The following is a 27,462-nucleotide window of genomic DNA, read 5'->3' on the forward strand; positions in this document are numbered from 1 at the left end:
GATAGCCCAGGTTGCTCTAATAGTGGCTTTTAGCTCTTCTGAATTGTTGGGTCTGGTGTATTGCATCTTCTTCTTCACAATACCCCATAGATTTTCTATGGGGTTAAGGTCAGGAGAGTTTGCTGGCCAATTAAGAACAGGGATACCATGGTCCTTCAACCAGGTACTGGTAGCTTTGGCACTGTGTGCAGGTGCCAAGTCCTGTTGGAAAATGAAATCTGCATCTCCAAAAAGTTGGTCAGCTGCAGGAAGCATGAAGTGCTCTAAAACTTCCTGGTATGTGGCTGCGTTGACCCTGGACCTCAGAAAACACAATGGACCAACACCAGCAGATGACATGGCACCCCAAACCATCACTGACTGTGGAAACTTTACACTGGACTTCAAGCAACGTGGATGAAGTGCCTCTCTTCTTTTCCTCCAGACTCTGGGACCTTGATTTCCAAAGGAAATGCAAAATTTACTTTCATCAGAGAACATGAGTTTGGACCACTCACCAGCAGTCCAGTCCTGTTTCTCTTTAGACGCTTCTGACGCTGTCTGTGGTTCAAGAGTGGCTTGACACAAGGAATGCGACAGCAGAAACCCATGTCTTTCATACGTCTGTGTGTGGTGGTTCTTGAAGCACTCACTCCAGCTGCAGTCCACTCTTTGTGAATCTCCCCCACATTTTTGAATGGGTTTTGTTTCACAATCCTCTCCAGGGTGCGGTTATCTCTCTTGCTTGTACACTTTTTTCGACCACATCTTTTCCTTCCCTTCGCCTCTCTATTAATGTGCTTGGACACTGAGCTCTGTGAACAGCCAGCCTCTTTAGCGATGACCTTTTGTGTCTTGCCCTCCTTGTGCAAGGTGTCGATGGTCGTCTTTTGGACAACTGTCAAGTCAGCAGTCTTCCCCATGATTGTGTAGCCTATAGAACTAGACTGAAAGACCATTTAAAGGCTTTTGCAGGTGGTTTGAGTTAATTAGCTGATTAGAGTGTGGCACCAGGGGCCATCAATTTTGAACCTTTTCACAATATTCTAATTTTCTGATATGATGAATTTGAGATTTTCATTTGTTGTCATTTGTAATCATCAAAATTAAACAAAATAAACATCTGAAATATATGAGTTTGTATGTAATGTATGAATATAATATACAAGTTTCACTTTTTAAATGGAATTACTGAAATCAATCTACTTTTTCATGATATTCTAATTTTATGACCAGCACCTGTACATCAGCCTCTGCTCTCAAAGACACTACAGATTCTTAGCAAGTTACAGCCAAAATAAATCAGTCCAAAAGTGTTTTAAATGGGTAAAGAATAACACTTTGAATAGCATACAGAACTCTAACTGTTATATGTAATTCAATCTCAAAAGAAGGGCTTTCAAGGCTGCAACTTTTATTTTAAATAAAGCCTACAAATGAATGACTCATTGGTCAAATGTCATAGAAACGTAGTCATGCTGAGGCACATTTGTGCAGGTGCTTGCATAAGTGCACGTCTGTATGAGCGTGAATGTGATTGGCTTCATGGGGCAGTAAGTAGAGAGACATTACAGCCATTACAAATGACATTTCCCTCGAAAGGTCAAACTTTTGGGTCCGCCACAGCCGAGAAGATGACGGTTAATTTGATTGGCTGACTGGGCAGTGATCACCTCTAATGCAAGGGACAGAAGCGAAGGGAAGTGGAGGTGGAGGGGGCAATACGAGGGGGAAGATATTAGAAGAACCACGAGAAAGGAGGGGAGACAGAGGAGAAGAGTAAGTGAGTGAGACCGAGGTGATTGATTCGATGTTGCCCTCAGTGGCACCATTCAGGCGAGACAGAACTTCCAATAAAGCTCGCCTGATGACCCTCTTCAATAACGGCTGCACTCATCTCTCTTTTATCCCACCATTCACCTCTTCCTCCAAATCCCCCTTGAGTTATTGTTTCCATCCTATATAGTTTGCCCCAAATTCAAATACCAACATTGTAATACAGTGCGTTGCAAAAGTACGCACACCCCATATTTTATTGGGATTTGATGTAATAGACCAAGACAAAGTAATAAAGGCTTAAAAAATGAAAGAAAAAAAAAAGAAATTGGTGATTCTTATGGTAAGTATCTGGAAGCAGGTGTGCTTGATTTCAGCCATCCTGTACCGACACTTAGTTAAAACAACTTTTACTGCAATAGTAGCTGCTAATCCTTTGTTGTATTGCAAATGGCTTTGTCTACAGTGTTTCCAGATTTTTCTTAGCTCAAACTACATCAGATTAGATGCAAAGCGACTGCACACATTAGTTTTTGTCTTGCGACAGGTTTTTTAACTAAAATTATGTCTGGACTTGCCTGGGTGATAAGCTTTGATCTAAACAATTCTACAGTAGCTCTAGCTGTATATTAAGGGTCATTGTCCGAATGGTAGGAACATTTCCATCCCGGTCTTAAGCTTTTTGCAGACAACAGATTCCAGAATCTGCAACATTCACATTCCCATCAACTATAACCAGCCTCCTCATCCCTGCTGAGAAAAAAAGCATCCCCACAGTTTGATGCTACCACCCCCATGTTTCACAGTAGGGTGGATGTTTGGAGGATATTTTTCTTTCTTCATACAGCAGTTTGAATGTTGGCCAGAAAGTCTAATTTAATTTTTTTGAACAGGGAGCCTTATTCTGCATGTCTCAAATGGCTTTTGGCAAACTATAAACAAGACCTTTTAGAGCTTTCTATCAACAATTTCCTCTAGGAACTCTTTTCTAAATGGAAAGTTTGTAGATTGAAGGTCTATTAGTTGTTTTGGAAACAATTCTTCAGCTGAGGGGTAGATGTCTGCATAAGTTTAACAGCCTTGCAGTTCCGCCAAACTCTTTGTATGAACTGGTTTAAATATTCTAAAAAAGTGAAACAAAAAGCAATCCACTGGAGTTTGAAGCTTGCCATCCAGTTAGCTTTCTCAATTCAAAATAAAACATTTTGTTTTAATATTCAATGTATGATAGAACATTTTTCAGCCTCACCCTGCTTTAAAGATCTAAAAGCTGTAACTCAGCTATTTGTTTCAATGTTTTTTCATTAGACTTATCAGAGTAAATGGGTGTAAAAAATGAGTGTAAAACTTACATTTCAGATTTTAAACCTCATTTAATTCACTAAGAACTATGTAGTCTTCAGCACACCTCCGTCAGATCCAATACCAAGAGAAAACCTGAAAACTGTGGCTGTACTGTGACATAATATGAAAATAATCACGAGTGTGAATATCTTGCCATGGTAACAAAGTATTTTTTCAACTATAAGAAAATATTTATATACTGGAAACAGAAAGATAGTTACTGGTCAATATAAACATTTTATAGGCAGAGGCAAATATTCTGGGTGGTATGTTCACACAAACAAGACAAAAACAAACAAATAAAACAAAATGTATGACTGGAAAGACGCCTTACCAGAGCCAGTCCACAACAAAGATAACTTAGGGTGGCATGAGATTAAAGAGACAAAGAAAACATAGGAAAGAAACATAAATTGAAGATAAAAAGAACAACCAAAATCAACAAAGCATGATTGTGATAAAAGGATAAAAGAAAAAAAAAACATGACGTTTGAAAAAAAAAAAAAACAGATTTAACATGAGTCTATGCAGCTTTCTAAGACATAGCAGACTACAGGATAACGTGCAGACTCTAATTGAATGATGTTTTAACCCTTATCCATGAATCACATTATCTCTGAAATGCACAAAGCAAAGATCAGATACTTCTGTCTTTCTCAGACACCTCCAGCTCAAGGCTTTACATAAAACTGTTGTCATGAAAAAATACACTGACACTTAAACAATATATTATTTCTTCTCTTGTTCTTTTCCTGTCATTTTTCACAAATTATAAAAGATGCACATCTTTTTGTCTTTGTATTTATGTTTTCTTCAAAATTCTTTTCAGATGCCCTTAGAAAGTACATCCCTCTAAATTCAGATTATCCTTAAAACAGCTCATGCACAGGTGGGACACCATTGCTTCAATAAATGAGGACATCATTGGTGCTTGGCTTGGGTTTAAGAGGGAGTTTAGCAGTCAGATGCGTCATTGTAATAACTGATCATTAGCAGGTGTGACAACGATTGTAGGAGCAGAAATTTTGACAATGACAGCAGAGAACCAACTATTACTGCTCAGCAATCGATGAGCAATACAAAACAAAATAATTACTCCATAGTACATTTAGAAATGCTAAATGTTTACTAGAGCTAGGACTAAACTAATAGAGCTTATTTAGAAAGGTTGCCAAAGCAACTATGCAATTGCTTAGGTTTGCAAAGCTGCACCTGAACGAACCACAAGATTTTTTGAAGAATGTCGAACAGGTGTCAAAAGATATTTTACACATTTATTTTGACAGCTTAGTTTCAATTAAGTTGGCTAAAGCACACACACACTAACAAACAGCTTTTTTCATGATATATGGGGACATTTTATTTACTTACATTCATTTATATGGCCTAATCCAGATAGATCAGACATATCTGATCTATCTACAAAAAAAAAAAAAAAAAAAATCATCAACTTGCACAAGTACTCTAGGCCAATTTTTAAGAAAAGGACTTTGGGCTTGTTTTGTAACACATGGCAACTTGCAAGTACTGAGTCAGCAAACAGTTCTGCGGTATATCAGAGTATTTATTTGAGAGCATCTATCCATCAGCAAAAACTTCACAATATATAGTGTTACCTGAGGAAGCTATACTCACCACTACTTCCTAGTTCATATTTGTGTTTTGCACTCCTAACGTTAGATTTACATACATTTAGAGCATTTTATAGCTATGTTTAAACCTGTTTTAGAATAATATCATGGATCTGAAGTTAGCGTACTCTCTTTTTACCATGATTCTAAACCCTGGCCTGTTATTGTAGCACTGGTTATTACACTTAGTGAAAAGTAGATAGTTTACAAGTTAAACTCTAGCATGCTCGCTTACACAGGCCTGTTTGCAACAGTTTTTTTTAAGAACACTTCAATTTTGACACTCTGTTAACAAAACAAAATCTGAATGTAGCTTCTTGGAGATGTAGACTGGAGTCTCTCCTCTAACTTTAATGGAATCTACAGCTTTGTAGGGTTACTGACTGCTGTCGAGAGCGCTGTGCATTTATGCAGGTGGCAGCACTTGTAACTTCATTAATTAGTCTTCACCTAAGTGACAGAGACAGCCTTGGTGAGAGACCTGAGGGTAAATGACACACTGCGCTTGTCTTCCCTTCAGACAGGTGAGCTGTCACACACAGCGTCACGTCCCCCCGTTAAATATTTTTGAAACACAGCATAGGTTCTGAGCTTCATTTATATCTCAGATGTTGAAAAAGTTTAAAGCTACAGTGTGTAATAATTACAGGGATATACAGTCAGAAATGTAATATATTATACATAACTATGTTATTTATCATCATCTACGAGCTCAGCCTCTTAACCTTAATATTTGCGTTGCCTTAGAATTCGTTATTTATAATTACATAGGAGCGGGTCTCGTAGCCATGGAGGCAGACATCTTTGCGCTACGGCAGCGCAGAGCCAACAAACTAGCGATTGCGAGATCGCCAAAACGTCACAACGATGTAGAAAAAATAACGGGTATATTTATTATCTTAAGTCTACATGAAATCTATACTCTACATAGACTAATGAAATACTATCTGTAAAATTATCTATGTAAACAAACCTCATCACTTGAGAAGGTAGGTGATGCGGACGTCGTGGAGGACATTTTGTCCCGTAACGTTCGCCGTACTGTTGGGGGGGGAGAAGCGGTGGGGGGGAGTTGTTCATGTTGCTGCAGTCTGACCGCTAGATGTCACTAAAAGTTACACACTGTAGCTTTAATGTAACTTAAGTAGCTGAAGAACAATAAAAAAAATAAAAAAATTGGAATATAATATAATTATAAATGGAATTTATGCAGGAAGCTTTGGAATGCATAGACACAATATTCAAAATATTTCATTATTTATTATTGTAATAGTTATTATATTTTCTCTCCTGCCAAAGGCGTGAATTAATTTTCTAAATATGAGCTAATATATGATTTAGATCTTTAAAAAATAAAATAAAATAATAGAGCTGACATTTTTGTGTCAATAGCATTCAAATCTGTGAAAAATTCTGCTAATGGCATCGTTCCCAACACCACTCCTCAGTATCCACTGTCCACTTCTTTTCACCCTTCCTGTTATCCACCTAAAAAGATTTTTCTCCTGAAATGTTGAAAATACGATTTGTTTTGAATGGTTCTATGTGCTCCCTGCTAAAATAACAATGTTTCAGTTTTCTTGCCTCTGTAGAGAATGTTGTTAGCAGCTAATTGTAGCTCTTTGGTAAGTCATGGTCACTGATTGAAAAAAAAACTGGAGTTCTAGTTTAACTGTCATTGCGATAAAGCAGATACTGATTTAGGTTAACATGGGCATAAGTATTTGGAATAAAGGTGATAATCAGAATAGAAAAGTGTCAAGTAGACATGCGAATCAGAATGTTACCATGGCATTGAGCTGTAATGAAATTATATTCCAGTTGAAAGAGGTTATTTATGCCAAGATACTGTAATCCAACAAGCATTCATCTAAAACATGCTCCGTTCATGTTATTGGAGTCAGGGAAAATTGATCTGACTGACATGTTTGTGGAGGATTGACCAGCAGTGCTTATACTTTAAGAGATGTTAAGTTTAACTGTAAAATACCTTGAGATGACATGTGTTGTGAATGGTGCTATATGACAAACTGAATTTAATTGAATTAAGTTCCTCAGACTCTCTCATTCTTTAGTGCTGGAACAACAGCAGCACCAGAAACTGATTCTGTAGCCTCATTATGAAAACCAGTAACACCAAAACTTCCCTCTCAACTTTGGATGCGTTTGTTTTTGGTGCTCAGGGCATTCGGAACCAAAACATTTTAATTTTTTATGCTTTCTTTTTTTTGGAGCTGGGCAAAAAAACAAAACCCTTTTTTCTGGTGGTTTTTGGGTAATTTAGCAATTCTGTGCAACTGAGTGTGCTTCTATTCTAAATAAATAAAGCTTGTTGAAGGTAAATACACCCCAGATTATTTGATTCATTTTCAATCTAATAAAGCAATATTGCACATGTAAATATGGCTTTATCAAGCTTACTTCACCAGCAAATGTATCTTCACAAACAAATCATGTTTTTTTTTTCTCCTGATCTATTTTCAAATTCATATTTCAAGCAGAAATATGAAACAACTGGAGCAATAAAGGTAATAGTGTAGTAAAAATATGTGATGATCTAGTTGTTCATTTCTTACCTTTACCTTTACTTTAAAATGATATAAATTCCATTATGTCCCCTCTATTGTTTTTTTTATGCTTAAGCTAACCCAACTGACTGAATAACATGCTTACACATCCAGCTTTATCAACTAAACCCTACGCTTCCAACCATTTGTGACCGAACTTTATTTTGGTTAGAAATAACAATTACATAGACCAGAATCAAACTCATTTACCAAGCAACTAAACACTTCCTCAGTGTTTTTCTCAAAAGACAAACTGCTTTAGCTCTCAGAATAACATCTTGAAACTTACACAATCCTTCCCCCTCTTGTCTACTTTCAGCAAAAAACACCACTTTGTGGTAGCAGTCTGGTACAAATAGAGCAACTTACTTGATGTTGTCCAGACAACCAGAATCTGGTTTGAGGATGGCTGTATGATGGAACATCTTATAAAGGGCGATGCCAAGGAAGATTACATTCAGCTGAAACACACAGAGATCCACGTGAGGATGTTAGATTCTCTGCAGCAAAGAGACTAATTAAAAGACGGCATGTCAAAGCAGCAACTTACAAGACCAAAACAGCGCACATCATTTCATTTTTCCTCCAGCTGTAATTGGCTTGGGGGACACAATTTCAGCACACGTTCAACACATCTTTGTGTGCTCAAAATACAACAGCTCCAGGGATACTACAGCAGTCATTACATCTCCTAATGATCACTGTAACAATAGAAGCACGATTCTCACAGATCCTGTGTTTTCGATTGGCCGCAAATGTGTAGATTGGCTGCTTTAGTGATGACTGGCTGTACTGTTTCGTTAGGATCTCATAGGTCGTCACCAATCAGCTCAGGTCGTACACAGTACTTTCCACACATGCTCTTCTCTCATTCCTGCACCAGCTAAATTGGCAAAAGCATGCCTGTAATTTCTAAATTGAGTGCAGAGCAATAGTGAATGGGCAACTGGGAACACGTCCCATTGTTTCATTCTGTTTGTATCAAACACAGCATTTCATGTGTCTGTTGGCTCACCTCACTCTATTTCTGTCGCTGTTTAGTTATTCAAAGTAGAATGTCTCCTCTCATAACAGTTTGGGGACTGCTGAAACTCATTCAGCAGCATTCTTGTAGGAGAGCTGGGAACTCTCTGGCAGCCTGCATTCAACTAGCATTACAGTCAAACAGCTGGGTCTGGAGGAAAAACATCTTTAGACGAAAAAGTGAAAGCGTAATAACAACTTAACTTTGCCAAGTTATTATAATAATCTATATAAGGCGCAGTGATTTATGCTCCATGTCCCCTCCAGAGATTTCCAGCTTGTAGGAATGTGTGACTTCTCGAGAGCTAATCCGTGAATGGGAATTACCAAATTGACACAAAGTTCCCTCTGCTTATTCTAACATTGCTGAGGAGCTCAGGCGAACCTTGTGTGGGATTAACAAACACCTTAATGTAACCCCTGGCTCCTGCACCAGCATGTCACAGTCTCTCACTCAGCATGCATGGTGCCATTTGGATCGTGTCTGTGGGGGTGTATCTTACCATGATAATGAGAGTAGCAGGTCCTATGAAGCTCCAAATGAAGTATGTATCCAGGCGCAGCCAGCATCTAAAAACATAGATAGGAATTATAAATGGAAAATACAACAATATCATAAGGTTGAAAAATTATCTAATGGTGGCTAAACGTAATTTCAAATACACTTTGTGTAGAAGTGAAACAGTTGCAAATGTCCAATAAAGGACAAGTTGTAGAATAAAAAGCTTTGACAAACAAAAGGAATGCACTGGGATTAAATATAAAGGCCTCAATATTACCTTATAGATAATCTTCACTGCATATTGTAAACAATTCTGCATTAACTAATGAACATAGTAGAAATTTTATTTATTTATTTTTAAATTCTTTATTTTTCAGGTTAACACATCTAAATGACATCTAAATGTTTCATTTCCAATCATGGAATACATGGAAATTGCTGGGCAGTGAAACCAAAGTAATTCCCCCACTCAATCTCTAGCCGGTGTTATATATATTTTTTAACTCAACAATGTGCAAGAGATTATCACTCTTTTGGAAAACCAGTGTTAGATCAAAAGTATTTAACACCACATTTTAGTAGCGCTATGCAATCTGCCATAATCTATTTTAATAACTTGGTCTTCTGTTGCTTTAAAGGTATTCGGCAGCCACTGTGTTGTGTGGGTGCACATTCATTTTGACTTATTCCATACTAAAATTTAATACAGAAAAAATGGGCTATTGTCCTGTTAAGTTTTTTAATTGAAACAAAGTGTGGGAACAAAACACATTTTTACATTTTTATTTTTACCAAAAAAAGTTGTTGCGTAAACAATAGGGAAAAAAGTGAGTTATTGTTTGCGCACAGCTTATAGAGCTATGATTTTATTTTTAAACTTTGGCTTAAATAATATAAAAAAATAAAAGAAAGAATAATATTTTCCCACATGTTGATATCAGTATCAGAAAATCCCCTAAATAAGATTAGATTACTTAATTATGTCAGAGTTCTGGTTCTGTTATGTTTTTCTTTTGAGTATTCAGTTTTGCTTTGCTCCTTGTTTTCTAGTTTTAGTGGTTTAATTCTCATTTTGTTGTGTTTTCTGGTTATTTTCAGTCTTCAGGTTTTTGTTTGTTACCCTCTGCTACCCTCTTGTGTTCTCCTTTTTCTCTAGCTTCTTTCATGTTTCTGCTCTGTTCACACCTGCTCCCAATCTGCTCATTAGTCCTCTCTTTGTTTCAGTCTCCCTTAAATACTCTCTCTGTTCAGTTCTTCAGTGCTGGTTCCTCAACTAACTTCCTCCAACTCCGTCTCTCTGAGCCTTCCTCCTTGGAAGTTGTTTTGACTTTGTTTTCATGTTTTGATTTTTGGATTTTGGATTCGTGGTTTCCGGTTTGTTAGGACTTTGTTTTTTATGTTTTAGATTTTTAGATTCCTTCCTCTGTGTTCAATTAACCTTTCATTAAACCCACAAGAAAATAACCTCTGCCTCCCTGCCTCTGCATTTGGGTCAACAAACCACAACCTAATCGTGACAAACTAATGCAAAAATATAATATATATATATATATATATATATATATATATATATATATATATATATATATATATATATATATATATATATATATATATATATATATATATAACATAGTTCTGGTTTGTGCTTTCAGGCACATTTAACTGAAGAATAGACTATAAAGTCCTTATGTTAATAAAAAATGTAAATGCAGGATATAAACCCTCATTATCATTGTATTAAACTTTAAAGACTTGCATCATTTTTGCTTTTCTGATATACTTATATTTTAGATGATCAAATAAATTTGAATAATAGATTGATTGTTACATACATGAAGTTATTAAAATGTGACAAGATATTATTATTATATTGTTATATTATAAACTGTGGTTTACCACATTTTTGGAAAGCTGTTTTATATATCCTTTACCACAAAGAACTAGCGAACAAAAAAACAAACAGAAATCAAGAAATTACCAACTGTAAGTGGAACTTAGCTGACAACATGAAGTACTGTAGGCCAAGAGAGGTAATACAAGATGCCATAACCTAATGAAATTGAAAAAGCGCCACTGATATAAGTAATTTCTATTGCATTGGGACAGTAGTGAATATGACTGAGAAACATTCATTAGAGCAGACTATCAAAAGAGCTCACCACTAACTGATCAAGAACGTAACAAACATTTTTTTTGGCCTCTGGTCTCAGTCTTTGCTCAAGCCTTCGAAGTGGTATACTTTAGCAACAGGCACATATACAGCAAGATGCAGGGGTTAGAAAAAAAAAACATATTTTAAATACCTATGTAGCCCTAAAGGCATTATTGTTTCATATGCTGTACTGTATTTGCCTACAGGTGACTTTGAAATGTTTAAAAGTCACTTATTGTCAGAGATTGCCTTCCAGTCAATGACTTGAAGCAATCAGCTCGTTTTCCTTAGATAGAAAACTTTGAATCAGTTTGACTTTATGATCTGGTTGAACTGTCTCTGTAAAGTGCCTTGAGATGACATGTGTTGTGAATTGGCACTATATAAATAAATTGATTTGAACTGAAATAAAAAAAAAAATGACACAGGACCTCAAAAGCATTGCAGGCCTCACTTGTCTTACTTTAAGTCAGCATTGTATGCCAGGGTTCTGAATCCCAAATAATGGCTGACTAAAGAGAACAAAAACGACTGATTCACATCTGCATATGGCATCTTCACAACCCCCAAGACTTAAAAATATACTCAATTGACTGTGATAAAAGGGGAAACCCTCTGGAAATGGTGCTCTCCATCATATCTGGCATAGACAAAGAGCATAGTCAAAGGCTGGGCCTAAGTTCAGCCAGGATGCCATGGCATGACTTTAAATAGCTTGTTCATGCTCAAGCAATTTATTAAATTAGGTGTAAGCAGTTCTAGAAAGAGTGGACAACAATTCCTCTAAAGCAAAAGAAAAAAAAAAATTACAAATGAATTACAAATGCTTTAAGAAATATTAGATATTAAAATTATGTTTTTATTTAGGGCAAAATCAGTACTCATACTGTAGTTTTTCTTCCCTTTAATATATTACATTTGACTATGTGTCCTGAGTTTATAACACTATAAAAAAAAAAACTAGAAAATTTAGGATCTAAATAATATGGTTCAATTATCCAGAGTGGGTAAGCATCTTTTAAAAATTTTGTTTGAATGTAACAAATTTAATAAGAATTTAATGAATGTACTTCGTTTTTCTTAGTTAAACAGAAGTATTTGCTTTCATGAAATATTCAATTAACTTATTCTGAATAATCTGTCAAGATCACAAGGCAGAGGATAGAAGACATACAGTAGCCAAATAGCCGCTGGAATACGGGGAGACAAAGAGAGAGGGTGTGTGAGGTTAAAGGTTATAAGAAAAGTGATATAGGTAAGAAGAAAATAGATGAAACACCCCCCTCCAACATACATCACACACTCACGGGGGGGGGTTAGACAGCACAGGATGGGCAACTATGATAAATAAACCCTTTACTCCCTCCTGAGGGCTCAGATGTATGACATGGCCACATTTTGCAGACAGAAAAATGTGACACAACTATATTCATTTGAATACTGCGTTCCCCGCACCAAGATGGACCGTACAAGGATATTTATGGTGTCTGGAAATGACTGGTAAGTCAAAGGAGAGAGCAATACCATGCAAACTGGAAGGTAATATTTGCATGCAATCATACCCTGCAGTTTTGGATGCTCAGATTAGCTGGGCTGCTAAACTGTTGAATGCTGAATCACATTCCCACCAAAAACATCTTCACTCATAAATCGCAGCAAATGGGGGGGTCCCACCGTGCCCTCCACTGAGGTCAGGCCCAGCTGCTTGCAGGGAGAGAAGGCAGCAAAACGGCCAACTGATTCATGACCAGCTGCTTTTGAATTATTAATCTTTCAATTTCCAACACATTAGTGAGCCCTCCATTATGGGTCCCTGACTGTGTCACAGAACCCTCCATTAGGGCTCCTTTGTTAAGGCAGAGCCACCGTTCATTATACGATTTGAATGAGGGGAAAAAACAGAGGGGTACTTTCAGGAGTGACACAGCAGGAGTGACATGTGATGTTTTCACATGTTTTGTCTCAGTGCGTTAATGCCAAAAATGATAAGTGGTGTCATTTACAAAGCTAGAGAGATAAATGAGCGATTAAAGTTGTTGCTTTTAAAGAAAAGCTCTTTCCAGCTAAAATGGTTCTGTCAGTTACTTTTCAGATCGGTGAGGGCCATCGGGCACAGAGCTATTAAAAAGCTATTTGGGTACAATATTACCAAAAACTGCTAAGAACAATCCTTTAACGACACCTAATATTTCTGTGAGGCTCTGCTCGATTCTTCTAACGCATGCCGTGCCATTTATCTTTTCTTCGTTTCTCTTTTCAAACCTGCCGTCTCAAGTTTTCCACAATGCTCCACTGCCTAATGGCATGCAGTAAGATTATTCATCCAGAACTTGGCATTCAGACTCTCATGCTTTAATGATCACCCTGCAATGAAATATTGATCTAAGTGGCCTGTGAATTGGTGTAGCTTGATCGTTAAGCACAGCTAAATTCAGCCCTTTCCTCGTCTTTCAGCTTCTACGAGGCAATGCGGTGTCTGAGCTACAAAAGGTTCCAGATGGAACAATGAATGTGAACATTTGGGCATGTGAATCTTTTAAAGGTTATATATCTAACAATAAAGATATAATTTAATTGTGCTTAGGGAGGAGGTTTTTTTTCTTCTAATGCCAGTCTTAAAATGCATCCTCTTTAAATTTCGAATGTAAGACAGACCATAAGTTTGTGCTTATAACCTTTGTTGAAAATTGAACGTATTTTGTTCAGATTTCACTTTATTTATGATTAAATAAAAGCAGCATAACTTTCCTTAGAATGACAAAGAAAGAGTTTCTGTACTCTGCCAAGCCTTACCTGCATATCCCAACTGCCATCTTACCTGAATCTATCTTTGCCAATCTCTTCTGACATGTCAACGCCAGTATCATTTAAGATTTCCTTTTTAAACTGCCTCATCATAGTTCTGTGTATCTGCTCTCCAACCAACGGGCAACCCACCTCCGCCCCCTTCACCGCCCCGGTCTACCTCCTACTTCATCTTCAGCTCCCTTCTTTCATCTTCTAGTCCATCATTAATCTGCCCATTCTATCATTATCAGCAATGCTCAGTTCTACGTCTACTGAACTAAAGAACTCTCCTAACGCCTCCTTGTGGGTCTCATTAGTATTAAGTTTGCCTTTGACACTCATCAAGAAATTAAAGCAGTTCGGTCTTAAGTACACACCTACGATGATGTGAACATCCACTGAAACTCACAGGTGTGACTTTTTCTCATTTGGGTCCAACAAGTGCTGTGCATTTTTATAAAAGTTAGAAGTAGCCGTAGTTAATGCAGCTAAAATAAAACAATGTCATTGTTGATCTGTGTACTTGAGTTCCACATAAAGCAGGACATTTCCTGCCCAAACTAAACTTCTTTCTGGTTCTTGGTAACCTAGGTAAACAAACTAATGTCTAGGTTCTTGAAGAGCCTTTATTTAGACAAGCAGTCAAAAGACCAAAAGCAATTCAGGAGGAGGTGCAAAGATTCACGGATCAATTTGGAAAATCTGTTAACAGGAAAACTATTAGTTGTGCCCTCCACAAATCTATTTTTTAATGGAAGAGTGAGACTAAGAGAGTCATAGTTAAAAACAAAGCTGAACTTTTAGGATGACATCTAAGCTCTCTTTCTGGCACCAGAAGACCAGCACCAAACACGTGCCGCAGTTGCTGCTAATACATTTTTAAACTTTTTATTTTACTTATTTTCTATTATACTGTAGGACACATTAAAGGTTGCTGTAATTACATTATATTCATTTAATAGTCTTTTTTATATTTAATGGAAAGAATTCAAAGAACTGAGTATAGAAAGGAAATTAGCAAGTGTAGTCTAATATGCTCAGTATGATTGTTAAAGTTGCAGTATGTATTTAATATATATATTTGATCTATGAATAAAATATTGGCCTCTTTCCTGAGTTCTAGCATGCACGGCGTGGACAGGCTGCTCATGTGAATCTGTGCATTAACTTCGTTTCACATATTCTATATGCATTTTGCATATGCTCCATATGAATGAGATGCACAAGGTTTTTTTTTTTCCTTGGAGTTCAGCCACGTCTGAGGTTGAACGAGTCAACCATACGTCAGTACACCACCTTGGGCTTTTTAAGCACATCCTCATTCGTCACCACTGTGTGCCCCTTCAGCAGAGGCCAGCCTCATTTCGACACACTCAAGTGCGAACCAGAATGGATGCGTGCACGGTCTACTCCATCACTCCGTTTTGCAAATGCTTCCATTCGAACACTTAAACTGCACTTCTTTTACTTCCTCCTTCTATCCTGCTTGCTAAATCCTTCCATATTCAGACATTTTCACGGTTGCGCTCATGCTGGCACTTTGCAGTGCATTCTCTACTGCTCTACCCCATATTTCTCTCCTCCTCTTCATCCTTCTCAGCTTCTCTCCCCTCTCAGCCTCTCTGAATCGACTCTTGAGAAGTGCCAAAGCTTGTTGAGTCCACTGTGGCAAACACAGCCAAAATGACAGCAGGGACTCCAGCCTCAGCCCCCACTTCCCTCCCCCCTCATCCTTCTTGCCCCATCATCTATCCTCCCCTTCATGCCACACAGACTCTGCTTCCTTCCTTACACTCGGTCAGTGCCGTAGCTTCTGTAGTCCACCGCGGCAGAGACGGCCACTATGACAGCTGGCACTCCATATCCTGCCAGGTAGAAGTACTTAGTCCTGGAGTGTTCGCTCTCAAACACCTCCACCAGCATGATGTAGAGCTGCACCCCTTCCAAGAACATCCAGGTGAAGGCTGCCAAGAAGAAGAAATGGAGCAAGGCCGCAAAGACTGCACAGACGATCTGGAGAGAGAGAGAGAAAGAAATGACTTGAGAAGAATTACACAAGGAGTTGAGCTACACAAAGAAATATTTAAGCTGGTGGACGCTTGCGCTAATTAGTTGGAGAGCAGAAAAAATACTGCAGGCGATAAGAATATAAGTCCGATTCAAATGAGCAATTTATCATATTCGCACAAGGAAGAATGTTTTTAGGGATTTAAAAATTATCTGGAAGGGATAAATTGCTTCGGAAAAGTATGAATTGAACTTTGTCACATGTTTTTCATGTTGGAACAACAAATTTCAGTGAGATTTATATGGCTCCTATTTGACAAAGTTGAATAATAGTGTGAAATAGTCAAGGGAAAACAGAAAGGATGCTTTTTAGTTTTGTTTAAATAGACATGCAAAGTTGTATAATGTGGGATGTGTTTGTATCGAGCCCTCCTTGGTCAATAACTTTGTAGAACTCCTTTCTGCTGCAGTTAAGGCTTAAAGTTTAAGTATGTCTGTAGGAGCCTTATGCAACTAATGCTAAACAATGAAATTACAACCCATGCTCATCCAGACTGGATGCAGAATCTGTCTCTAAGAAAAGCTTCCTTATAACAGGATGCTAAAAAGGACACAACATTCAGAGACATTCACCTTTCATGTTTTAGGGAAGGTAAATACTGGGAAATTAAAAGCTATTTCTTCTTTTTTTTTAAGTTTACCTAAATTTGCTTGGTTAGAAGGGTTTATCAACTATTTATACAATACCTTTAGATTCTCAACATAACTTTGCAAGAAGCACCTTCAACCCTTTCATTGAATCTCTGGCTGTTTGTTTTAGTAAAGCTAGCCAGCTAGAAGCAGAACCTCTGTTCCACGTCTAGTCCTTTGTAGCCTCTAGTTATTTATTTTGCTTTTTCCAAGGAAAACCCTGTGTTTAGATTTCTTCAGTTTCCCACCAACTCTGACCTGCATCTGTGTCCCTATTGAGAAACAGCATGTCCACAACAGGATTCCACCAACATGATGTTAACATTAAAGTCAGTAGATATTGGTATTGATGCATGACACACTTTGCAATTCAGAAAGAAAGAAAGAAAGAAAGAAAGAAAGAAAGAAAGAAAGATCCCTTTAATTTTAAAACCATACGCCATTTTGTGTGTTTATTACACAAAATAGAAAAATGTTGAACTCTGCAGTTTAAGTGTTACAGTATGACCACCTTGGTAAGGCACTGCACCAAGACATATGACAAGACAAACTACCACAACTTACAAACAATGTATACTTTTAACAGCAAATTTAGGTTCAAAGAACAAAAAAAATCACTTCAAGACAGAAACATTAGTCAAGCCTCCTTTCTCACTTTAATCACTGTCTACAACTTTAGAGGATAAATGAGAAGATACAGTAGACAGGTTCCCAGCTGCAGCCTGTGCTGATTGAACACATTACAGACAAAGACAGCAAAGCTTTTTTTTTTTTTATCAGGAGATGAGAAAAAAGATGTGAGCTGAGTTGGTAGGACTGCTTTTTAGTCAATGACAAATATGGGCAAACATAAGAGGAATTACTGCAAAGTAACTAATCGACTTTATAAAACGAAATTCTAAAATAGTTCATGTAGGCAAAATCCTACCCTCAGTAACTTTAGCTTGAATTTATGAAATTGGGTCAAGACACAGACTAGATTTCTTTTACTGAGCATAAAGTACATTTCAACTGGGTAAACAATCAAATCGCACACCTGTTTTTTTGTTTAATGAATGACTTAATTGACCAATCAATCATTGCAAAAAACTTTCATTAAGAGAAAAGACAGATTTTAACACAATTTTTGAGTACTTCATAGAAACTAAAGTAAACAAAAAAAAAAGATAACCTTGGTTTACCCTCCACTGGTCCACATCTACCTTATCCTAACTTTTCGCATTTAAAAAATAGAAAAGGTAACAGATTTAGAAGTGCTGACCAAAGTACCCAAGTCTAAATCACATAAAATAGGTTTTGAATATGATTATGTCAAACTTTCATTAAATTCTGAAATCACTACTTAAACACATAGGAATACAAAGCAGTGAATAAAAAAGTAGTAATAGTAATAGGAGCTTTTAGAGTGTGTGAAAAATGAATTAAACTGAGTTTAAATTTTCGGGTTGAAATATGGCTTAAGACCTTAGAATTTCTGCCATGGTGACTTTCAAATACATGCCAATGTACAATGGCTTACTCATGAGTCACTCTTTTCGAATTGTAATGATCGCATATGGTAATAAGGATTTTACTATATCCACACGCAAACACACAGAAAGAAAAAGAGGAAATCACCAAAAGGTGTCTGCTTGTGCAAAAGTCATTAAGTTTTTCCTTCTGGAATAACTGGCTTAGCCACTGTGAGCTAATTGACAGCAAAGATGTTAATGGCTGTTAAAAATAGTCACTGGTAATTAACAGACGAGCAAAACACACAACCATATACAAATTAACATGAAGTCTCCCGCACAGACATACTCAAAATGGAAGAAAACATAACTGTTAAGACATGAGATTATTGCATTGGTTTATTTTTGAGGGGGGATCATTTTTTGCAAAACAACTGCAGGAGGTAATAGCCAGTGGCTTTTCTTGAATATCTTCGGGGAAAAAAGAAGGGCAAGGCCTTTAGCACTTCCTTGCCACAGGAAATACACCTCCTAATGATCGAAACAGCTCCCAGAAAAAAAGGAAAAAAAGGATAGGCTACTCAAAGAATTAAACCAAGTTAGAAAAAGATAGGATTATGAACACATAAAGAGGTTAAAAATCTCACACATCTGATTTAGTATAGCTGAATGTGGTATTACCCCATACACTGAAAACTGTGGGGTGTAAAAATTGCAGCTTAGATCAATGTAGAAATAATTATTTTGTAAAAAAAAAAAACACTTTTTAGTATTTTGTTGTAAAAAAAAATAAGCCTTTGTCTTTAGCCTATTTTTTTATTTTTTTTAGACTTACCAGATGTGCAAATAATTGAGATTAGCAATGTAAATTGGCTACCAATGGTGCTTCAAAGAAAGTAAAAAAACAATCCCTTGGGCTTTGTTTCCAAGTTTTTAAAGACGTTTCACTTCCCATCCAGAAAGCTTTTTTAATTAAAAATGTCACAAATAACATTGAATTCAAGGATTTTTTTTAGAGTGGACCAAAACAAAGCCTTGTATTGACTTAGAAACATGTAAATTCAACCTGACGAGCTGGTCCACCCATAGGGGCAACTGCATCACAAGGATGACTACATCAGAAATAGCATAAAAGCCTTTAAACATTGTGAAAAATCACTAGGCTTTTGGCTGGTTTGCCATAAAAGGGAGGAAATAATTAGTTTTCAATTAACTGTTGAACTCTTTTTGCAAAACATTTCAGGTTTACCTTAGATATAAAACTTTAAGTCAGTTTGACTGTATGATCTGGTGAACTGTAAAGTGCCTTGAGATTACATGTGTTGGGAATTGGCACTATATAATTGAACAGAATTGAATTGAATTAATTAAACTATTGTATTATATATAAAAATGAACTCCAATGTTGTTTGAATATTATGTACTGTTTAATACCAGCCCTGATCCAACTAAAGAAGAGTTATAACAATATTATTCACTCATGCTAAGGTTTACTAGGAGTCCAGATTTCTCTGTTAAAATACATAATTCATGAGAAACTTCAGGAAAATTGTTTCAACAGCATATTATGTTGTTTTTTTATTGGCAGTATCTCCATTTCAAACTTAAATTTGGCTCTGCTCAGTCTCAGCAGTCCTCAACTATAACTGCTTGCAAAGCATAAACTTTTTCAAAGCTTTGCCAACACATTACCAATCAATACTACAGATAAAGAAAGTTTTTTTTTTCTTTCTTAAAGTACACTTTTATTTCACCTTGTGTTTTGTACAGGGTTATTGTGCTTTCCCAATGTGACATGTGGAAAGAGAAGTGTCTGGCGCTCTGGAATAAATGGTCCAACACAGGGACATATGTATACGAATGTTCAGCGAGAAGCTCTTCATTTTAGGAAATTGTTTATTTAACGGCCTCCACGCAGCTAACAGGATTCTGTGGTGAGAGAGAACGAGACTGCAGCTCCAGCAGCCTCAGGGAGGAAGTGACAAATGAAGACTGAAGCACTGCAATGACATCACCTTAACCAGCGCATGAGCTTTAATAGATTATAAGGCAGGTCTGCGTGAAGAGAATGTTGTGTTGTAAATAATTTTTGTGATTACTTGGATTGGATTCCAAACAGGCAAATTAAAGCCCTTAGCCTCTACATATTTTTTATGTTTGAATTAGTTTGCCATGTAAAGTACAACAGTTTAACTATATCCAGTTTCTTAATTCTTTAATGAATCAGCTGTGAATGCACTATCAATCTGCCATTGCCTTATTTAATATGATAACAAGGCATTTTTTAAGGGGAAATTTTTCAACAAATCTATCAGCTGGTGATGAGAGAAAAGCCAGCCAGCCAGAGAATTGTCTGTTTTTGATTATTTGATACACAGTATCACTAATGAGCTCACAAAAAACAAACATGTGGATATCTTTTATGAGAATCTATTATGTGAACAACGCTGTCATTTTGCTACAGCACTGGTCAGACTTATTGGAAGCCTAGAAAACAATCCGTGATAAACATTAAAATTAATTTACCTTTAATTTACTTGAAGTGTATCAATTACACACCGGAATATATCAGGAATCCATTATTCATTCTAAATGCCTCTATTAGGTGTTGGGAAAGATACTTTATACTTAGGGAAAACCCATTTATAGGATCGAAACTTATTAAATGATTTGCCTTTGTATCTTTAGTTTATTTTTAACTTGCTGTAAGCAAATGAGACAGTAAAGGTTACTAGACTTTAGCTGTAGATTCTGATGTGTGTGGTACACGAACCCTGTGTGACAATAGGACACGTTAAGCTTCCTTGCATAGGATCTCATCACACATACCGAGAGCTATGTATATCTTTTAATTATGCTGAAAAATGTAATAATTATACATTTTCAATTTTCTGATCCAACAAATTTAAATTTCAAAAAGCTAATATTTATTTATAAGTTATGCAATCTAGCATGTTTCCAAGGCCTTGGATAAGACACAGGCCCACAGCATCATAAGGTCCTCTACTGCACCTCTTTGAATCGGGGGTAACACCACACTCTGTCCTATAGATGTTCAAATACGTAAGGGATTAAACTTTCTTAAACTAAGTAATATAGAATTGAAATTGTGATATCTGAACAAACCAATGTAGTAAATAACAATGAAAGTGTCATTGGTCCAATAGATTTAAAATATAACCAATCTGTAAGGAAGCTTGGGGTTTGTTTTAACATATTTAAGTATGATGAACAGACTTGCAATATTGTAAAAACATTTTGTTTCAATTCCGTTTTTTTCTCTAAAATCAAGATCTACATCCCTCTGCAGCAGTTTCAGACAATCCCTGCATCTATCACAACTCATTTGGATTATTGCAGCTCATGGTATGTTGCTGTTGAACAGGGGTCCATTTCATGAAGCAGGTTTACCGAAAACTGTAAGTTGTCTAAACCTGAAAACTGGCAGACTCTGACTTTTCCGGTTCACAATGAGTTTCTGAGTTTCCTCTGTATCCGCTCTCCTTACAGCCAATATGTATATATAATATATTATATATAATATATTATATATATATATATATATATATATATATATATATATATATATATATATATATATATATATATGTATACATATATATATATATATATATGTATATATATATATATATATATATATATATATATATATATATATATATATATATATATATATATAATATATATATATATATATATATATATATATATATATATATATATATATATATATATATATACATATATATATATGTATATATATATATATATATATATATATATATATATATATATATATATATATATATATATATATATATATATATACATATATATATATACATATATATATATACATATATATATATACATATATATATATACATATATATATATATAAATCAGAAGGTCCGTTACACATATTAGGTTTTAGAAACAAACATTGCATGTTGGTCTGACGAGGATCTTATTAAAGAATGATCAGCACTTTTTCACAGAGAATTCAATATTAATAGAGAGACGATTCTACAACTCAGTTGACAGTGAACAAAATTACTTGTTTTTACTTTGTTTAATATGAGCAAGATGTGGATCATTTTATTTTTATTTAGTTATATCTACAGTACATGAAGAGCTAGTAAAAATATTTTTAGATTACACGTAAATAGTTAATGGTTAGGATTAGGATTCACTCAATGAAAACAAACTAATGAGCCTACTGACACAATCTGAAGCATTCTATGGGACTGATTGCCGCCTATAAAGGCAATTTGTTTGAAAGCAACCATTATACTGTGTAAAAGAAGACTGAATCAACATGAGGAGGGATCAATGAGAGCCACAGGTTCTATATATTAGAACAACATTTTTATTCTTCACCTTCACCTGCTGCCAGGAGATTTCACCTAAATAGGTACATTGATCTACTACCATTCAAGAAATAAATCCATATTATTTTCATGGGAACAACGAACTGTGGCAAGCTGATTTGGTATGTATTAGTTTTACGGAATATGTATTCCTAATATCTGCAAATGAACATTATTTTCTTTGTCTCAACGACCATTTCAACCAAAATGACATTCTCCACATCTAGAATAAACATTCTGAATGTCTATAAATTGATTTCAGATCTCGACATTCCTAATATTACTGGTTAGCAATTGTATTATTTCAACTATGAAAATATTTTTTTCAGATACCATAAATACATTTTCAGTAAAGCTGATAAATGTCAGAACGGCCACTTAAAATGTGTAAACATTTCTAGATATCTAAAACTTAATTCTTACTACAGTAGTATGTTTTTTTTTTACTTTCTAAAATTCAGTTTCTGCTACAAAAATAATAAAAATTTAGAGCTTAACTCTGAGTGGACCTAGTTAAATTTGATTGAACTAATTGATAGCAGCCGTTGTGAAACACTCAGAGCTCCTGACTTTAGGCTAGATCGATTTAGAGTTGTGGATTTGAATCTGAGTTTGTTACACCTGCTTCATTAAACAGACCCCAGATCTTAGAAAAAAGAGTGAAAAGAAAATGAAAGCAAACTTGTTTAAATAAGTTTTGATGGAACACTAGTGGTAATAATACTAATCAATTAGATCCACATGCTGAAAATTGAGTAAAAACTCTTAATTCCTACCGGCTGATCGGCCTTGTTAATCCCGACCAGAAATAGTGACTCAGCGATAAACAGACTGATGCAGAGGTTCTTGTGGATGGTGTTGCGATCGCTTTGCAGGCCTCTGAAGAAGCAGAAGGTGAAGATGCAGATCAACAGGCAAACCAGCGACAGCAGGATCCCGACCCACGTGATGACGTCCAGGAGCATGTCATGCATACTGTCTGCTTTCTGTGAGCAAAAGCATAACAAGACAAGCCAGAGGGGATAATTCAATAACACTTAAACACCCAGCCAGAATAACCATGTTTAACCTTGGCTTACTGGAAACATGCGCGAGGCATGTTCCTGTAAGAAGAAAAAAAACACACTGACAGAGCGCCACTGCTGGCCCTGACTGATCTGAGTCTAGCTGTGTGTCGCTGAGCGTTCAGGGCCGCAGCGTTACGCCGCGCTGCACAGGTGCGCTAGCTCTATCCATCAGTGTCCCGCAAGCTGGCAGGCGGAGCAATGTTCACCCTAACATTGCAGTGATGGATCTACTGCTCAAAACCTCACACAGTGTTCACAGAGGCCTGCCAAGCCAGCTCTGACCATGACCTCTTTAGATGTAGCACACATCCTCGGTCCCTGAGGGAACAGCACGGGTGTCGTACTTGATCCAAAGCTGTGTGGAAAGAAGTGTCGCCTTAATGTAACAAAGGAGGGAAATGAAAAGTGCCTATCCCTGACAGAATGTGACTGTAATGAGTTTATCCAGCACCCACTACGATTTAAGGTTATCTTAATAAATGGTCTTACCTTCAAATCAAATATTACTTTCACAGCAAAATGCAATCTGGTACTTTATTCTGAATCTCATGTATTAAACCTCAAGATTCTGTTGCTAGTATTATATAATTTTTTGTTAGTCCAATGTCATCATCTGGCTGAATGAGAGATTTCTTAAAAATATTCTCTGCCAAGTCACATTCAGGCTCTGAAGAGGTTTAATCTGCCTCACAGATGTGGTGTTTTTTTTTTCTCCTCCCTTGTTCTTCAGTCTTTCAACCAGCTGGCCAGTCATTTGTTATAAAATGATGAATAGCTGACCTCCTAGTACCCTCCCCTCTGCCCTAACTGGCTTGCAGAGAAAAAAAAGAGCATACCTTGACCTCTACGTGAGCCATAAGCACTGCAAAACTGGTGAGGTGGGTGCAGGAGCAGCTGGTGTGTGTGCGGTTGGTGGCGAGCAGTCGGCAGTCCTGCGTAGACCAGAATCCCGTCATGGTGCGCCTGGAGTAGCTCCAGAAAGAACAGTTGGGATTGAAATTCTTCTCCGACTGCTGAAAAAAAGAGTGAAATAGAAAATGCGATCAAGACAAATGCAGATAGGATAAAACCTAGATATAGAAAACTAGAATGGGAGAGGTGGGATGGCTAAGAATATAAATACATAAGGCTTTGAAAAAATAATTGCTCCTTGCAGATTTCCTCTGATTTGACTTTTCTTTGTTTAGACAAGCCACACCCAACTTTAATCATTGCCAGGCCTGTAAAAACAAGCAATCACTCAAACAGAACCCTGTGTGACAATATGACGAAACAAAGTAATTCAAGAACAGGCAAGAAAACATTCCAGACATCTGTCAGTCTGGAAGTGATTAGAAAGCTATTTCGAAGGCTTAACACAGACCACACTAAAGCGCATCACCAACCTAAGCAAGAGTCCATAAAAAGGACCCAAATGCACATCTAAAGCACCCCTCACTTTCCTCTGTTAAGGTGAATGTTCATACTTCATCTGGCATCTATTGAAAAGTTAAAGGTGACAATAAAAAAAGGCTTGTTATTCCACTGTCTAATAAAGGTTTTGAACTGAAAGGACAAAATGTTTATTTTTTCATCTCATATTGATAAAGTTTGTTTTCAGATACAAACATTGTAGTAGGACCCAAAAAATTAAAACAATAATGAAATAAAGTAGGTATATTTAAATGGCCTAAGAAAGTGTTGAGAGACACTGGAAGTAAAAGGAAGAATTAAACAGAGGGAGACACAGCAACATGAAAACAAACAGAAGGGACAGAATGAAAAAGTGAAGCCACAAATAAACACAGAGCCATGGCAGGAGGTGACAGCGCCTTGTCCGCTCTCGCGTGCCGTTCTGCGGCGCAGGAGCGGCTTGTGTTGTGTAAACTGACGATGTGTTTGTTAGGCCTATAATGTTCCTCTCAGAGAAAAAAAACAAAAAAACAAAAACAAGTGAGAATTCTGTTGCTGCCAACAAGCTGGGTCACCAACTGGATACACATTTGCTTGCTGAATGAGAAGTACGTCATGAAACCCTGGTGCAGACCGTCGTCATTTAGACAATATGAGACAATATGGATTTCAGTCTGTTAACGTCCAATGAGTCTTCATATCTCATGCAGAGAGAGTTAAACACAGTTGGAGCAAATTTAAGGAAACTTAATTATAAAGGCTTAAAACCTGTGAATTCAAGCAGCCAGTTAATAAAAAGCATTGGCTGTTATATATCGTCCCTAATCATGGTCAACTGAGGGTTTAAAAATAAAATAAAATAAAAAAAACTGAACCCAAGAACAGGAACTCATTTTCAATTTTAGATTTTATTCATTATTATGATTATGAAAGTACAATTGAATTGAATTGAATTCAGGCTATAGCATGCCTAAAATTAAACAAACAAACCAGCTAAAATAAATGGATATGTAACAGCAATTTTAGAAATGTATCCGTAAAACCTTTCCCTATCTGGTCATTTTACAATTGCAGAGGTATATATTTAATCGATATCTGTTGTGATTGTATTGTTATGAGCAAATATTAAAAAAAAAATGAACATAAAATTTGCTCATAACAATACAGTGATATTTTGACTTAAACACAGAATTATAATTGTGAATTGCATTTAATGGACATTGCATGGATAATTAATTTTTTTGCACTTAGAGCTGCAGGTATTTTGGGTCACGAGGGGTAAAGTTTGAAGCAATTCTTTAATAGGCCCAGCAAAGTCAGTTTGGATTATATAATTCTATCAAACGCATACTTTACTGTTGCAATACTAAGTTTATATTTATATGTATTTTTTATTTTTACTTATCCTGTCTAGACCACATCATTCACTTTGACCTCCTTATTGTGTGCAGTGGGGTTTCTTTTTCACTTGGTTAAGAATGGGCACCTGCCCAAAAGAGCATGTTAACATCTAAGTTGCAGCCAAAATTAGTTCTTTATAACATTTATTGTAGTCAGTGAGTGTGAGAATTGTGTTTCCTCCTTTGCTGGGTAGAAACACCCTTTTTGTTGGTAATATTACAGGGAGCAGGTTGCAAGACCGTATGATAATAATTGTGAAAAACCTGACCCTGTAGATGACGTGTAATGGGCTCTTAAACTCTAAAAGATGAATTAAACAGTAAAACGTGACATTTAAGGTTTGGAATATTGTTTTGTTATTTAACACTGGTTGTCTTCACAACTGTAGTCCCTATCCGTCTGCTGTTTACTTTGGTTTTCCTTAAGTTGTCTGTTTACCAGTGTTGCCAAGGAAACCACTGAGGTCTTTACACAACAGCTGGACTGTCTTTAAAAAAAGGTAACCACAGAAGAGATCTGATTATACTGGATTTTATCAGAGATGTTAGTGTAAAATATGTCTTGTGTCTTTTTCCATTTTATCATATAAGTAACACTGCTGACAGAGCATACTGAAGCAGCTACCATCATACGTGCCTCCTGAAAGTCTTCAGAAGGCAGGCCATGATGGGAGTCACTGACAATCATGGAGCAACTAAAAAAAATCTAATACATCAAATAATATTACAATGTTTTTTATTTATTTTTTTTATCAACAGATGTTGAGATGCTATTTAAGACGAAATATAAATAACGTACTACAAGTATAAAGTTTGTGCTCTCCTCTGTTAAATTCATATTCATGAGACAACTTTTCTTTTATTAAAGGAGAAGACATTTAAAGGGATGATATTGATAAGGAAAGGAGTATAAGTACATCAAATTTTTAAACTTTGCATAAACCACAGAGCAAATTAGTGAAATCTTTGCAGTTAAAATAATTGCAGTCTCTGTGAACACAAAGGCATCTGAAAGCAAAACAGACTCTACCGATGGATTCCCTCGGTTCTCTTATCACCTCACCGAGCAATTCATAACACCTCAATATACAGATTGTGTAAGTCCTGAGATTAACAAAAAAACAAAACACATTGAGATGTGACTGTGTAGTCATTAAGCTCCAGCTTCTAAAAATAAAGCACGTCAAGCTTGTTTTTCCCACTGTGCTCATGTTACTGTATCCTGAATAGTGTGAGGGATATCACTGATTGTCATGATCATCCTTGCAAGGTGTGAAGAAATCCCTGGAAACATAGCGTA

General features: G+C 36.3%; 1 protein-coding gene across 14 annotated transcripts in view; it reads right to left on the reverse strand.

Annotated features, from left to right (window-relative positions):
* adgrl3.1 (adhesion G protein-coupled receptor L3.1) overlaps window positions 1-27,462 on the reverse strand; it is a 225,729-nt gene that overhangs the window by 24,544 nt on the left and 173,723 nt on the right. For 10 of the 14 annotated variants that reach the window (XM_038290304.1, XM_038290315.1, XM_038290312.1 and 7 more), the window contains 5 exons: window positions 24,207-24,383; window positions 23,080-23,289; window positions 15,557-15,777; window positions 8,824-8,890; window positions 7,667-7,758 (listed from right to left, as the gene is read on the reverse strand). In XM_038290304.1, the coding sequence (XP_038146232.1) occupies window positions 7,667-7,758; window positions 8,824-8,890; window positions 15,557-15,777; window positions 23,080-23,289; window positions 24,207-24,383 (767 nt within the window). The remainder of the gene's footprint in view (window positions 1-7,666; window positions 7,759-8,823; window positions 8,891-15,556; window positions 15,778-23,079; window positions 23,290-24,206; window positions 24,384-27,462) is intronic. The other 4 variants (XM_038290305.1, XM_038290309.1, XM_038290303.1 and 1 more) reach the window with 1 other exon arrangement.

The sequence above is a fragment of the Cyprinodon tularosa genome, unplaced genomic scaffold, assembly GCF_016077235.1.
Source record: "Cyprinodon tularosa strain WSP-4 unplaced genomic scaffold, ASM1607723v1 ctg279, whole genome shotgun sequence".
NCBI classification, from domain to species: domain Eukaryota; kingdom Metazoa; phylum Chordata; class Actinopteri; order Cyprinodontiformes; family Cyprinodontidae; genus Cyprinodon; species Cyprinodon tularosa.